The sequence below is a fragment of the Meles meles genome, chromosome 7 (genome assembly GCF_922984935.1).
Source record: "Meles meles chromosome 7, mMelMel3.1 paternal haplotype, whole genome shotgun sequence".
NCBI classification, from domain to species: domain Eukaryota; kingdom Metazoa; phylum Chordata; class Mammalia; order Carnivora; family Mustelidae; genus Meles; species Meles meles.
In genome coordinates this window covers 144280679-144294540 of record NC_060072.1, presented here as the reverse complement: position 1 = coordinate 144294540, position 13862 = coordinate 144280679, and the positions used below count along the sequence as shown (strand labels likewise).

General features: G+C 48.5%; 1 protein-coding gene across 10 annotated transcripts in view; it reads right to left on the bottom strand.

The window, feature by feature from the left end:
* SFMBT2 (Scm like with four mbt domains 2) overlaps positions 1-13862 on the bottom strand; it is a 233291-nt gene that overhangs the window by 15521 nt on the left and 203908 nt on the right. For all 10 annotated transcript variants that reach the window (XM_046012380.1, XM_046012377.1, XM_046012379.1 and 7 more), the window contains one exon: positions 10493-10602. In XM_046012380.1, coding sequence (XP_045868336.1) covers positions 10493-10602 — 110 coding nt within the window. The remainder of the gene's footprint in view (positions 1-10492; positions 10603-13862) is intronic.

Here is a 13862-nt window from a genome sequence, read left to right as displayed (position 1 = left end):
GTTTGAGGGAAAAAACCAAAAGACAAAAAACAAAACACCACCCGCAGCAAAGTGAACAGCGTCACACTGGAGGCCCGCTCTTCGGGAAAGCAGGCGGAATGAATGCTGGGTTCAAAAATGGGCACGGAGTCCCTGGGCCAAGTACGTACAGGGACAACTACGTAAATAATGCTTGGCTGGAACGGGGAGTACTTGATGTAGGTTCGAGCCACCTGTCAACACATTTTTAAGATATCACTGGTACAGAGCACTTACACACGTCTCCGTTAGACCAGTGTGTATTTAACTGACACGTCATGGAAGCCACAGTCCACCAACACAAAGAACGCATCAAAACCATGGGGCCTGTTCTACGGCCCAGAGGTGCACCCTGATTTTCAAGTTGAAATCTTTTTTAAGGTATTATTTATTTTATTATCTGAGAGAGAGGGAGAGAACAGGAGGTGGGAGGGCAGAGGGAAAGGGAGAAGCTGACTCCCTCCCAACGTGGGGCTCCACCCCAGGACCCTGGGCCAAAGGCAGACACTCAACCAACTGAGCCACCCAGGGGCCCTCAAGCTGAAATCCTGAACAATGTATGTTCCAGGAAGATAGTGGGACCTTTCGTAGGTAACGTTCGGGTTAGTTTTTGGAAAACTAACCACAATCCAGAGGCATGAACTGCCAAGTAAGCCAACGCTGCCGTCCCGCTTGTCCACGTCTGCAGGGGTGATAGGCATGAGCTCTCTGCCAAACCTGCTTTGCACACTTGTGTTGCAGGTTTCCAAGAGTCTGCCCCAAAGCAACAGGGACACCAGGTAATTCGAGCAAAGAGTGTAACATAAGGAGAGCATCGCTTCGGTAACTTGCAAGTGAAGTATTACGTTCAAAACCTAGATCTGGTTCCCTAAGAATAAGGCGGTGATAAAAATAAATAGGATAAACTAAAAAATAAAAAAAATAGAATAAACTGATCCTGAGTTGCATTCAAGTAGGCTTTCTCTGTATGCCTCTGAAGACCAGAAAAATACTCCTTTTCCTAACAAATTGTTGGTTTTTTTTTTACAGTATCAACAGCAAAGAAATTAAAGTCTAACTTGAAAAAACCGGACTTCGTGTTCATTCTCTGGTCTCTCTAATCCCAGCCCCTCTGTACTATTCTTGCATTTCTCTGAAGTTCCTAGCTTGGCTTTTGCGTAGTGAGAACTAAAAAGCAATTCTTTATAGATAAGATTGTGCTTTAAATCGCATCGCACTTGAACAACTGTTGATTTTTCTAGGACCTCTCCTGACCCTAGATGTAGGAACACAGCCCGCGCTCCGTGGAGGACTCCGTGGTTCACATTTGGCTGGCTCGTGCTCCATGCTTTTGTTATGCTTCACGATAAAACCAGCACAGGTCCGCGGACACGGCGTATGGTTCCCGCTCTGGGGAAGGCAGACTAAAAATCCGTTACTGGTAAAACTTCCCTTACAGTTGTTCCCACTACAGTTTTGTAGCCCTAGGGCTCTCTCCCTTCTAAAGAGGTCTGTATCAAGATTTTTCAAGTTCCTTAAAAAATAAAATGATATCCAGTTTAAAAAAAAAGGCAAGAGAAACGTGAAAATTGGGTCCAATTTCAACCTGTGGAAGTCAGGCCCGAAGACAGGTGTCCGAGACCTCCAAATTCCAAAGCTTCCAGAAATACATTAGAAGGATGTGAAGAGGACAAGAGCAAATGCCCCACGAGAGAGAGAGAAGGCTCAGCTTTTTCTTTCCTTGTAGTTTGGGATGAGTCCGTGGAAGCAAGTGTTTCAGTAAACCTTTCCCATTTAGGAAACGCCAATCCAAGTTTATGAAAATAGGATCCTCATATGGTTTAAAAGTAACAGAATCCCCTCCCCTTCCCTGCGCTTCTGGAACAAGCCCATCAAATAGCTATGGTGGAGGAGGAGGAGGGCAGGGAGACTGGGCAGAGAAGGCGTGCAGGCAGGAGAGGCTGGGTGGGACCCACGGCGTCCTGGCCCCGGGGTGGGCGGGTGCTGGAAACTCTGGTGGTGCGGCCAGGACCTCCCATTCCCACTGCTGGCACAGACGCAGGCCCTAGAGGCTCTGTCCAGCTCCAGAAGCTCGCTCTCTCCCCTCCTGTGGGCAGCCCCCATGCGTGAGTCACTGTGATGGGGCAAAAGGGCCGGGCCACTTGGATCCGCCTCGGGACGACCGCGGAGGGACATTCCAATGCCAGAGGGGCCCATGGGCTATGGTCCGTCTTCCCCTCTCCCAGGGGTGTTGTTCCAAGGGCCCTCCTTAATCAAGAGGATCCAGACGCGTGGCAGGTGAGGAGGCAGGCAGGATGACAGCTTCTCTGTCCCGCTCAGAACACAGAACATGTCTGCCCCTGCGGACAGCCCGGCACGGGTCAGGTGCGAGGGCTCGGATGGGGGTGAAGGGAACAAAGAAACAGGAGACAGGTTCCAGAGCGGGACACAACAGACTAGAGCCAGGCGAGCCAGGCATCCCCTGTGTGTTGGGGGGTAGGTGCAAATACAGGAGAGGAAAAGGCCAGAGGGGACCCCCCTCCCACAGTGTTAGGCGGGTCGGAGAGGGGGAATCGGAGCTCGAATTCGGTCACAAGTATGCAGGAAAGGCCAGGCTCGCGGGCCTGACGTTGCAGTCTCTAGAGAAACTAGTCGCCGTGGCTAGTGTCTGGGAACCGCATTCTGGAGGTCAATCAGGTGCTGAACTGTGCCCGGCCTGGGCGAACCATGTGTTTTGTGCTGAAAACGGGACCTGCTTGCTTGCCTGGTCCACGCCAGGCAGCGTGTTGCCCGTGGGACCAGCCCCCAAGAAGAGCCTCGGCCTGGGCTTCTCTGGACAGAATCGTCACGTGACAGTCACTTCCGCTGCCGGAGAAGCAGAGCAAGCAGGAGGAGGCCTGACACGGAGATTCTTCCAGACCCCACTTGCCTCTCTCTTCCTCACGACGTCGCTGCGTGTCCTTACTACGTCACTGCGATCAGTTTCAGCCTGGAGTAAAATCATGGCGCTCACTCCCCTTAGCCCTTGTAGGAAAATTCAGACCATGGAGGTGGTCATGAGGGCTCCTGACCCAACAGACACAGAAGTAAATATAAATGTAAATTTCTTTTCGTATGTGTGTGTCTACATACACACATACACACACACACACGTCACTGCTCTGTCCAATGAGAAAGCCCAAGAGACACAACACCGTAAGAGCGGTGCACTTACATGTCCAAACTTGACTGCTAAGTACCGCTTTTCACATTCTCCCACCAAAATAAATAATAAATCAATAATATAATAATAATAATAAATAAATAATAATAAATCCCACCACTGATCCTAGAAAAAAACAACCAAGTCTCCTTAGAGAGGTGGCTAAGTCCAGGACCAGGCAGAGAAAGGACAAGATGATCTGGGAACAGTTTACTGGGTCAGAAAGTAACCACGTATCAAACACCAACGGGGAAAAGTCAAGGCGATAAACACAAAGCCTGCTGGGGGAGCATGGGGGGGCGCCTGGGTGGCTCCGTCCGTTAGCTTCTGGGCATGATATCGGACCTGGGATAGAGTCCCGCATCGGGTTCCCTGCTCATCGGGGAGTCTGCTTCTCCCTCTCCCTCTGCCTCTCCCCCTGCTCGTTCTCTCTCTTCCCTCTCTCAAAAAAATACATAAAATCTTAAAAAAAGAAAAGAAAAAAAGCCTGCTGGGTATGGTCCCCACTGGCCAAATCTGGACCAACCCGAGTGTCAGAGTAAGCTGATGACATCACCTCACTGAGCGAAACAGGAGCCCCTGAACTCATGCAGACACAAATAAGGCTCTGAAGAGGCTGGAAGCCTGACAAAGAGGGTATTTGCATAGTACAGAGCGTCCCCTCCACCAGCTGCCTCTGCCCCACAGCAGCGTGGCAGACATCCTTTAATTAGGCGATCAAAGTAAACACCCCCAGGGAGGGGGCGCACAGACACGGGCGTCAGCCAGCAGGATGCCATGAGCAGAACATCCTTTCTCCTGTGATACTCCCTATACACCCCCTGAACCCCGTCGTGCAGAAACATGAAAGAAACTCCCAAAGAAGCGGCATTCTGCAAAGTGGTCCCCACCCTTCATAAATATCAAGGTCACGAAGGCCAGGGAAAAGTCCGAGCAACTGTCAGGGATCAAGGGGACCCTAAGAGACAGGGCAGCCCAGTGCCCCGGTTCTGCCCGAGGGACAAAACTGGAACAGCGGAGACACCTGAGTGCGGTGTGAGGACACTCGTGTGCATCACTGCTCTGATTCTGATTATATGGGAGAGCGTCCTTGCTGGTAGGAATGGTTACGGACTGGGGGGCGATGGGCCATCAGGCAGACAACTTACTCTGAAATCCACCAGGAGAAAGAATGTAATTGTAGTAAATTGTTTATATAATTTAAACAGTCATTTTTCTATAAGTTTGAGACTGTTTCCACATAAACACATAGAGAAGAAATAATAAAAATGTTAGGTGTATATTGACTCAAACTACATTAAGCTTAGTGTATATCACGACTTCCATCTGTTTTCGAGTGCTGCGGGTCAGTATGGGCATTTCACGATGCGGGGAAGACGCATTGGACCTTGCAGCTCCTGCCTGAACCAACAACCTGGCCTGGTTGGAGCTGGCCAACAATGAACGCAAGTGTCTGCACAACTCTTGTTCACGAGGACGCACTAAACACACAGAGCTACCGATCTACCAAGAAACACAGACAAAAGGCGGCTCTAGGATTGTACCCATCGGCTGGGGTTTAATGGCGTGACTGTATTCACGTGACAGTGTCATTTCTGTTTTCTCTGAGACTCCATACAACGTGACCATCCAATCCTCATAGTCTCCCAGGGCATCGCGAGCAGGTCAGGCATCAGGAGCTCCGCCAGATGTGGAGAGGTGGGCAGGCAGCGCCCAGGGCACGAACTGAGGGGCCCCACCGCGGTCCCCTCACTAGCCTGTATGGCAGGTGGCAGCAGAATCCGTTCTGCAGCTCTCCCCGTCGTGAAAGGCTGACAAACAGTACGCCAGGGACACACTTCCGTAGGCAGAACGGGAGGGGAACAGCTAAAAGCCCCGGGATAAAGCTCCTTGCTTTATCCTGTCAGTGTGAGTCCGGAGGGAAGGACCCTCTGCCAGGGAAATTTGTAAAAGGACCGGAAGGCTGTTGCAAACACAAGGTAAGGTTCTTAAAGCATGGAGCACAAGCTCTGTGAGGAGAGGAAAATACTGGAAGAGACAATCCAGCTAGCACATAGCAGAAAACTCCCTGGTCTCGGAAGGAGGGAAGGAGGGAAGGAAGGAAGGAGAGAGGGAAGGAAGGAAAAAGAAGCAAAAGATCACTGGGTCAGAACTGACGCAGCATAACAAGAGGCAAAGATAAAGAAAGTGGGGAAGGAGGGACCCAGGGAGAGGTGTGGTGAGCGGCCATCCTCAGAGGAGCCCGGCCTCCGTCGTTCTGAAGACAGCCCCCATTCCCTTTCCACCTCTGCATTACTGAGTCTCCAGAGACATGTGGAACATGATCCTGTCTTTACTAGCAGGGCACCCGAGGACAGGCTGGGTGACCCTGGTCTCAGACACCTGCTATGAAACAGCACAGGACGCCAGAAAGCAAAGGGACGCAGGAGGGATCCTCTCCCCGGCTGTCACTGTGGGGACCCGCTCAGAACCCCAAAGCCAACACAGAGACGATTTTGAGATGAAGACGGCTGAGACCCAAAGATGCAGAAAGCAGCTTTCCCAGAGCCTCCATGAGCTGACTAAAAGCAGAAACTTCTGAGAAACAAGGACTACCTTAAGTTCCCTCTTTGGAATGGCTCCTAACCCTAGAGAAGAGACCAGAGTAAACCTACCATAAATCCCCTCTCTGAGGAGTTTCACGGCCATGAAAAAGAAACACTGCTCATGTCTGCATAAACAACTTTTTCACAAACTTTCTTATCTCCTATTTGTTCTCCTAAAAACTATGTCTTTCATAAAGAAACCTATTTGGGGGCGCCTGGGTGGCTCAGTAGGTTAAGTCTCTGCCTTAGGCTCAGGTCATGATCTCAGGGTCCTAGGATCGAGCCCCGCATCAGGCTCTCTGCTCGGCAGGGAACCTATTTCCCCCTCTCTCTCTGCCTGCCTCTCTGCCTACTTGTGATCTCTCTCTCTGTGTCAAAAAAATAAATAAAATCTTTAAAAAAAAAAAAAAGGCAAAGAAACCTATTTGTTGTTCCCCTAAGGGCCTTTGCTCCATATTCTCTTTCCCCTACTAAGCTAGGGGTAACATACACATAAGCTCCAGATCCTAACTGCCCCTTCAAGTTCCTCATCAGGAAGCACTCCTGTGTGAGTGCATGGTGCACCTCTTGCTCATCGGTCATCTGTCAGTTTAATTTGCAGGCTCCCAGGAACTGAACATTACAGGGTACAGAAAAGATTTTTTCCTCCTTGCCATCAAGAAGGAAGTATGAATGGTCTTCCAGTATCCTCCTACCAAAGTGGGGGTTTATTTCCACATCGGGCAGGGTGGAGAAAGATGAAGACAGAGAAACAAGGGTGCTGGAAAATATTCACCTCTTTCCCCTGAGAAAAACCAAAATGGATTTTGAGCCAAAAGGGAATACAGAGTAAAAAACTCAACACTGATTTAACAATCCACCCTTCAATTCCAGGAGGATCCAAGTGGGAGGACTCCAGCTTGGCCTAAGTTCTATCATTCACTTGCAGAATGACCCCAGAGCAGGACCTTCTAACAGAACTTGCTGAGGCAGTGATGGGGATGTGAGAGTGTAAAACCGGGTTCCACTCCCACAGGCTGAATCCACGACCTGAGGAAGAATTCTGAAGGAAGACTCAACTCTGCGGAGACAGAGGAGCTTCACGTGCTGGGAGACCATCACTCCGCTCCTTAGTCACAATGAGCCATGGTCCTGACTTCCTCCAGAAGCCAGCCTTGCCTTCATCGCCACATCTCTGTGATCTTCAGAACTATGGGCAACACTTTGGTTCACTGGCTTCTGGTCTTATGATACACAACCCCTCAGAAATTTCCGCCTTCTTTCTGGATTCCTGCATTTCAAGGATGAGAACTCTGAGTAAGAAAGGGGTATGTGTGCGCTTATTTCTGGAAAGACTCCATCCAATTCAGAACATCCTAAACTGGTCTGTGTCGGAAGCAGAAACACCAGGCCCATAACCTGAGGAACTTCAGCGCACGCAGAAACTCGGGCTTGTGTTCCACAAAATGGCTCAGCCCCTGCTTCCTGGAATGTTTATGGCACGTTTTCAGGAGAGCGATAGCACAAATCTGAGCGAGGTAAAAATTAACAAATGAACAAACTAATAATTTTTTTCAATGAAAAGCCTCTGTTTGCAACTCCTTTTCCACACAAATCATTTTGCTGCCAATATTACATCTTGCTACTCACAAAATAGAAGCATGAGTAAAAGACCAAAAAAAAAAAAGGGAAATAGAAACACATAAAAAATCAGTAACTGGCTATGAAAAAGAAACTAAAATATCGTTTCTGTATAGCCAAGCCTGACTCACCTCAAAGCTGTGACTTTCCTTGTGTCTGCCTAAGTGATAGAGAAGTCTCATTCCCTTCAGTTACAGAGGGCAATTCCTCTTTAAATATTCTGAGTAACTGTAACAAAGGACTGGAAAATGTATAAAGCCTTTACCTGGATTTTATAAAGATGATCACAAAAGCCACTCAAAGCAGAGTTAACAGTCTTTCTCCCCCCAAAGAAGATTCTAAAACATGTCGGAAAACATTTAAATGTCTCCAGATGCACACGGTTGGAAGTATTTTTTTTTTTTATCCCCCTAACGTATAGCCTAAATTCTTCCTCCTGAAATTCAAAATAATGTAGGTCAATTTAGTATACCGAAACGTACTGGAGAGAAATGTTCTCTTCCAGGACTGCTGAATGAACTACATGAGAACCTACTTTCTCTTCTGAACCACAACTACCTGGGTTTTGCCTTTCAATATACGCTGAAGACTCTCGATACAGACTCCTTACACGATGCTCAATACTGCAGTAAGTTCTTTAAATATAAAAAGTGTGGCTGTTAGATAAATAGGGGGAAAAATCATCAAGGGACATAAGATGACGATGTTAAGTTTTTCTCCTACACACAGGTCAAACCTTCTCAATGGCACCTCCATCCTCTCGAGAAAATGGGTCTTTTCTGTTCAGACGAGGAAGAACAAGTCAGAAACCCCAACTGCTCAGTGACTGCCCTCCCAAACCCCAGGGCTGAAGATCTCCTGTCCTTTCCCCTTGAAAGCACTCCCTGTGATACCATCATTGGAGGACAGGGACCCAGACACCCAAATGCCTTAAATGCAAGTCCCCCCCTCCAGGAGGTTAATTTATTCAGGACAGGATGTGTTTCAGCCTTTCAGCAAAATGGAAAGAAGGCCGGGCTCTCTCCTCTCATTTGCACCAAAGAAAACAGCCAAGTTGTCAAGATCTAAAATGTCGTTTTACATCAGATGCGAAGAGTACCCTTAGAAGGAACACTCCCTCCCACCTGTAAATCTGTCATCATTAGCGGCTGCTTTTGAGACGCCACCGTGATCCAGAACTCTCGGAACGCAGGGCAGACAGACACATTCTCATCGTAAGCTGCCACGTGAGATCCAGCTAAGGAACTCACCGTCACGTATGATCTAATACGTAACACATCACCTTCATGATCAGGCAGGGCTGACTGCCTGTGTCAGTTCTGACCGTATACGGCTGGATTTCATAAAAGCTCTGATCGATCTGGTAATGTGAAAACGAGTGCAAACACCGCAAAATTAACCCTCCCCATCATTCTGGTACCTGGGGCAACTTTCTGGCTTGTTTAGCAACAGGGGCGATTTTAACGGGATTTAAGATTTTTGTCCTTGTCCTATTTCCTTATCCGTGAGGTGTGTTTGGGAGGTACGGAATCTTACAGAAACTGTTTAAAGTGTTTCTCTGTACCAACACATGCTCAGGTTTTTGGCCACCACTGTTCCGGGGCACTGACCTTAGAAAATGTCGAGGTGTGGCTGATCTCCCCTCAGATGAAATAGAAAGATAAGGAACATTCAGCTGGTGAAAAACCTGCTTTAGTTTCTTCTGCACTACAGGTAATGCTCATGTATTTATTGTTTGTTTTTTTTTTTTAAATAAATGCAGTTGCTTACATTTATTTCTATTAAAAAAAAGTAAAACGTTAACAAACCACACTAATTACAGATGGAAAAGATTTAGTATGGCTGGAAGAGATCATTAATTTTTCCCATTAATCATAGCCTCTCAGGTAATTTATAGGGGAGGCTCATTTAAATACTTCTCAGGAAGGAGGAGACACGGGCCACCTTTCACTGACAAGCTACTTCACGCAAATAAACGTTCTCCCGACTAACGCGTATTCCCTCTGATGCCTGTGACTTGGCAGCGCAACGTTAGACCACAAATGACATTTATGGCGTCTAAAATTACAGACATGATCGAAAAAGAAACTAGGAAATGCTGAGCGGAGAAGACAGCAAATGGAGAGTGGCCGAGTGGCATCCCGCCATCCTTACTCAGGACCAGCATGGTCAGTAAGCCACACGGGAGGATAAAACCAGTCAAACAAACCACTTCACATCCCTCAACTTTCACATGAGCAGGACAGGTGCTTTCTTTAAAGGGGGGCTCAGCCACACCCTTGTCGCAGAACGTGCGTCGCTGCTCAGAAAGATCTCATTTCCAAATGTCATATCTAAAGTCTATGTGAGGACGCTGTTCCACAACAAGTTGACCTGTCAGATCTATTCTGTTGGAAAGCTAAACGAATACCGAGGACCCAAAGTCAAAGCGATTATTACAGAAAATTATTTTGACAAATGGCTCTTCTTCTCTCTGCCTTCTAAGCCACCGTGCTCAAGCTGATCGATCCAGCAGGGGCCGTCAGTTTCAGAGCTCGAGAAACTTAAAGCAAGGCCAAAATACCATCTTTCCAGTTAGCCTATTTGCAAATAAGAGGGACCAACTGCATTTCAACCCACAGCCCATTCACCAAACCAAGCAGAGGATTGGGTTCTTTTTATCTTTCAACACTGCCGACTCTCAGAGCAAAGAACAACCATCTGTGTCTGGCATAGCTCCTCACGGTATCGAACGTTAAGAGTTGTCCGTGAATCACAAATAATGACAACGGATATCCTCTCTTTCATAACTGTCCCCTTCTGATCAAATCATCTGTTGGCCCTGAAACACAGGACATTCTGACTCTGAACATTTATCACAACAAAGTTACAGTTAAACAAATCTCTCCTTTAGTTCCGGAATCCCAAGGCTTAAGGCATCTCCGTGAAACAGAAACACCAATAAATCTGTACACAGCGCCCAGAACTAAAGAATGACAGCCCCTCCCAATTGTCCCCACTTCTGCGGGCTGTGTCAGGAAGAGGAAGGACGAGTTTCACGGCAGCCGCTCTTACCCGAGCCCTGACTCCCAGAACTGAGGATACCTACTTTGCCTTCAGCGTCTCCTCCTGAAAATTCCAGTGTGGATCTTCCACCAGCTGTAACTCTCTCAGCACCCTCCCAGGCTTGTAAGCCGCGTTGATGATCATGCTAAGAACCTGTGGGGGAGAAAGGACAGCAGTGAACTTCAGCCTTATCCACTCCTGCTCGGACAAGAACGCTGCCCCGACCACCCGGCGGACAAGGAGTGTTGGCCGCACACGTCTGCTAAGTGGGGCAGAGTATTTTCTGCAGCCGGACACCGACTCGGCTCACCACCCACAGGGTCCAGAGGGTGGCAAAATCCTGTTCCTCTGGCGGGCATGTGGACCGCTGGCCAGGGGGGATGGCAGACTCTCCCTGTGTCTGACGGAAGAAAAGTGTAGTATTTCCTCTAAAGAGCCAGTGGTTATCGCAAAGGGATTGGCTACTGAGAAATTTTTATTTCTGAAAATAAATTTCAAAAGGAGTCAGTGGGACGGAGGCAACAGATCTGCACTAACAATTCTGAGCAGACTTCAGGTATCTGTCCGGAAACCAACTAGTACCTGAAAATCACCTGACGCTGGTTCGGTGTATGGACGACTCACAGGAGCACAGCGCTCTGAGATACAAGCGCTTCAAAGGACTGTGTGGAGTGACCAATACTCTCCCGTCTCCTGTTTCCTCAAACTTCTCCTTTATTCCCGATTCCCAGCCCCAGCAAGTCCACCGGTGGTCGGTGCCTCCTGTGACACTCCCAGAAAGATGGGACATTCCACTCTGTGGACCCACGCGGGCTCTGAGAGGGTCCCATGTTCCTGTTAACCTTGATGTGCTCCTTGAATGGGAAGGCCACAGAATTCAGATCCCACGGGGCAGCTCCCCCCTTCGTAAGCCAGTCATCATTAACCACGAACGTCTGCAAGTTCTGGCACGTTCCAGAGCTGCTGCCACTTGGACATACCGCGTAAAGAACGGGAGGTATGACGCAGCCCTCAAAGGAACCCCCCACAGTGTGGAGTTTCCCCGAAAGGTCCCTTGCTGAGGATCCGCCATGTGTGAGCCCCCCGCAGCAGTGGCAGGAACGGGTCCCTGTGCCCAGCACGCCTGCAGGTTCTTCCGTCCTTGAGGGGAACCGGCCAGGCCCTGAGCTCATGTTGCAGGTTTCTGAGCAAAACACACACCCCTGGGGAGCGGGGGTGAGAAAAGCCATGGCTGGAGTTCCTGCCAAAGCCCCTGCTGCCTTTGGGGAGGACACCGCACGGTATCAGGGGGAGGATGGAGATCGACGTATGTGGCCTGGATGTTTACGTCGCAGTGTCTGTGGCGTGTTTTGCACCCTGATTTAATTCTGAAAAACAACAAAGCTCCCTATTATAACAGAAGAATCGATCTTCACAGTATCTGAAACGGTGCAATGAGCATGCAAGTGTCTTCTCTGAACCGGGTCAGCGCTCTGCTATGTTGCAAAGTTCCTATAAATCCCCGGCAGGAGCCCATGGGCCGTCCGCTCAGCCGAGGCACTAAAAGGCCAGGACAAGGCCTAGAAGCAGTTTTGCGGTGTTTATGTTTTCTGTATTAGAATAATCATCTGATTTTATTGTTTACTGTCAGTATCATTTGCCGAAATCGAGTTTAAAAATAAATCCAATTAGAACTGGCTGAAATAATGCACAAAGCATTTATCAACAGACAATAAAATTTAAACCAATTCTTTCCATTGTGTTTCACGAGGAAGGGCCCAGAGCTACATGTTATTTGCTGCAGAAAGAAATGTATTTGGAGATGGTGAGAAGAAAATGCCTTCCAGAGTTCCATTCAGCCTGGGAACAGGCAGCCATTAAGTTGTCAACAGCGTCCAATATTGTGTAATTTTCCCATGGCATTTCCGATGCCACACCACACGCTGCCAAATTCAGCAGGCTCGCTATCAGACTTTGGGATTGTGAGCTGAATCATTCTGCTGCTCATGACATCTTAGCATATGACAACTACCTCTAGGAAAACAACTCAGTTGGCAGCTGGTACCACTGTCCGGAGTCAGAATTACTGCTCCCTGTACCACACGGTGACTCAGGTCACTGGATTACGCCCTTGATCACAAGGGGTTGCACTGACCCTGCCCCCAAATAGCTAGCAGGATGCAGGTGTGAAGTTAACAAACACTATTCCCAAGAAACGCGCGTACAGGTGTTGGGGTAACACAACAACCTTCCACGCAACCTTCCCTCGGCTTCTTGGAGTCCATGACATGGGTAGTGGAGAACACACCTCACGCAGAAGTCTCACCTCTGCTGGTGAACAGATCTGGGCTCGAACCCCAGTTCCATCCTGTAGAAGGATGAGTTCCTGGGGTGCCTGACTGGCTTTCCTCCTGTATGATGGGGACACTGCCATTTATCTGGTTCATAAGGGGATCAGAACATTCCACCCAAAATGTGCCATTTTGGCATAGGATTATTTTGAGTTGAAGGCAACTAAGAAACTACACACAGGAGGAACTCCCCATTCTGCCCTTTTCTGCCAAGAAGCAGGGCCCAGGTGTCCCTTCATACCCAGAGGAGGAAGAGGAGAGCCACCCTTGTTGCTGGAGAAAGCAAGCTGTCCCTGAGAAGACTCTGCAGAAACCAACTTTACTAAAAGAAACCTCAACTTCCATTAGTCTCCCTTATAGTTACCTTCCCACAGTTTAGCACCCTAGAAGCCCAAACCCCTTTTCCTTGGTCTCTCCCCTCTCCTAACTGCATTGCCGTTTGTTAAAATGGTACAGAAACATCTCAAGCATAATGGCCTCCCTGGGTTTCCACTTATCTTCTGTGAGCCCCTGTGCACACGACATAAAACTTTTCTCCTACCGATCTGTTTTGTGGTCGGTTTAATTCACATGCCCCAGTCACTAAACCTAAAAGTAGAGATTTTCCTTCTCTATGACAGGAATGTCATGAAAAATAAAAGAGATCACATCTTGGCACACAAAAAGTGTTTAAAGATAGCCCAAATCTCAGTATCAACCCAGTCCTTGCCAAGCCATAAAATAAACTGTCCACCTCCCTGTCCCCACCGGCCCCCACGGATGTATCAGTCTTCACAACTTCGCAAAATTACTCTGCGTCAAGGCTCCTTGACTTTCTTACCACCGATTCCTTTTCAGAACACAACTTCTCATAAAAGTACTCTGTACTTTTAAATTCCGCTGCTTCAATTCCATTCTCGACTGACCCAAATCCGATTCCTCTTCAACCACGACACACGAGTGCTCTGGGAAGGTCACCGAGGACCTGCCACCAAATCCAATTAGCACTCCCGTCTCACCGGGTCTCTGAGGAATCCGGCCCTGCGTTCTATCACCTGGGCCTGCAGCACCTCTCTCCCTGCCTTCCCTCCCTCTGCTCCGCAG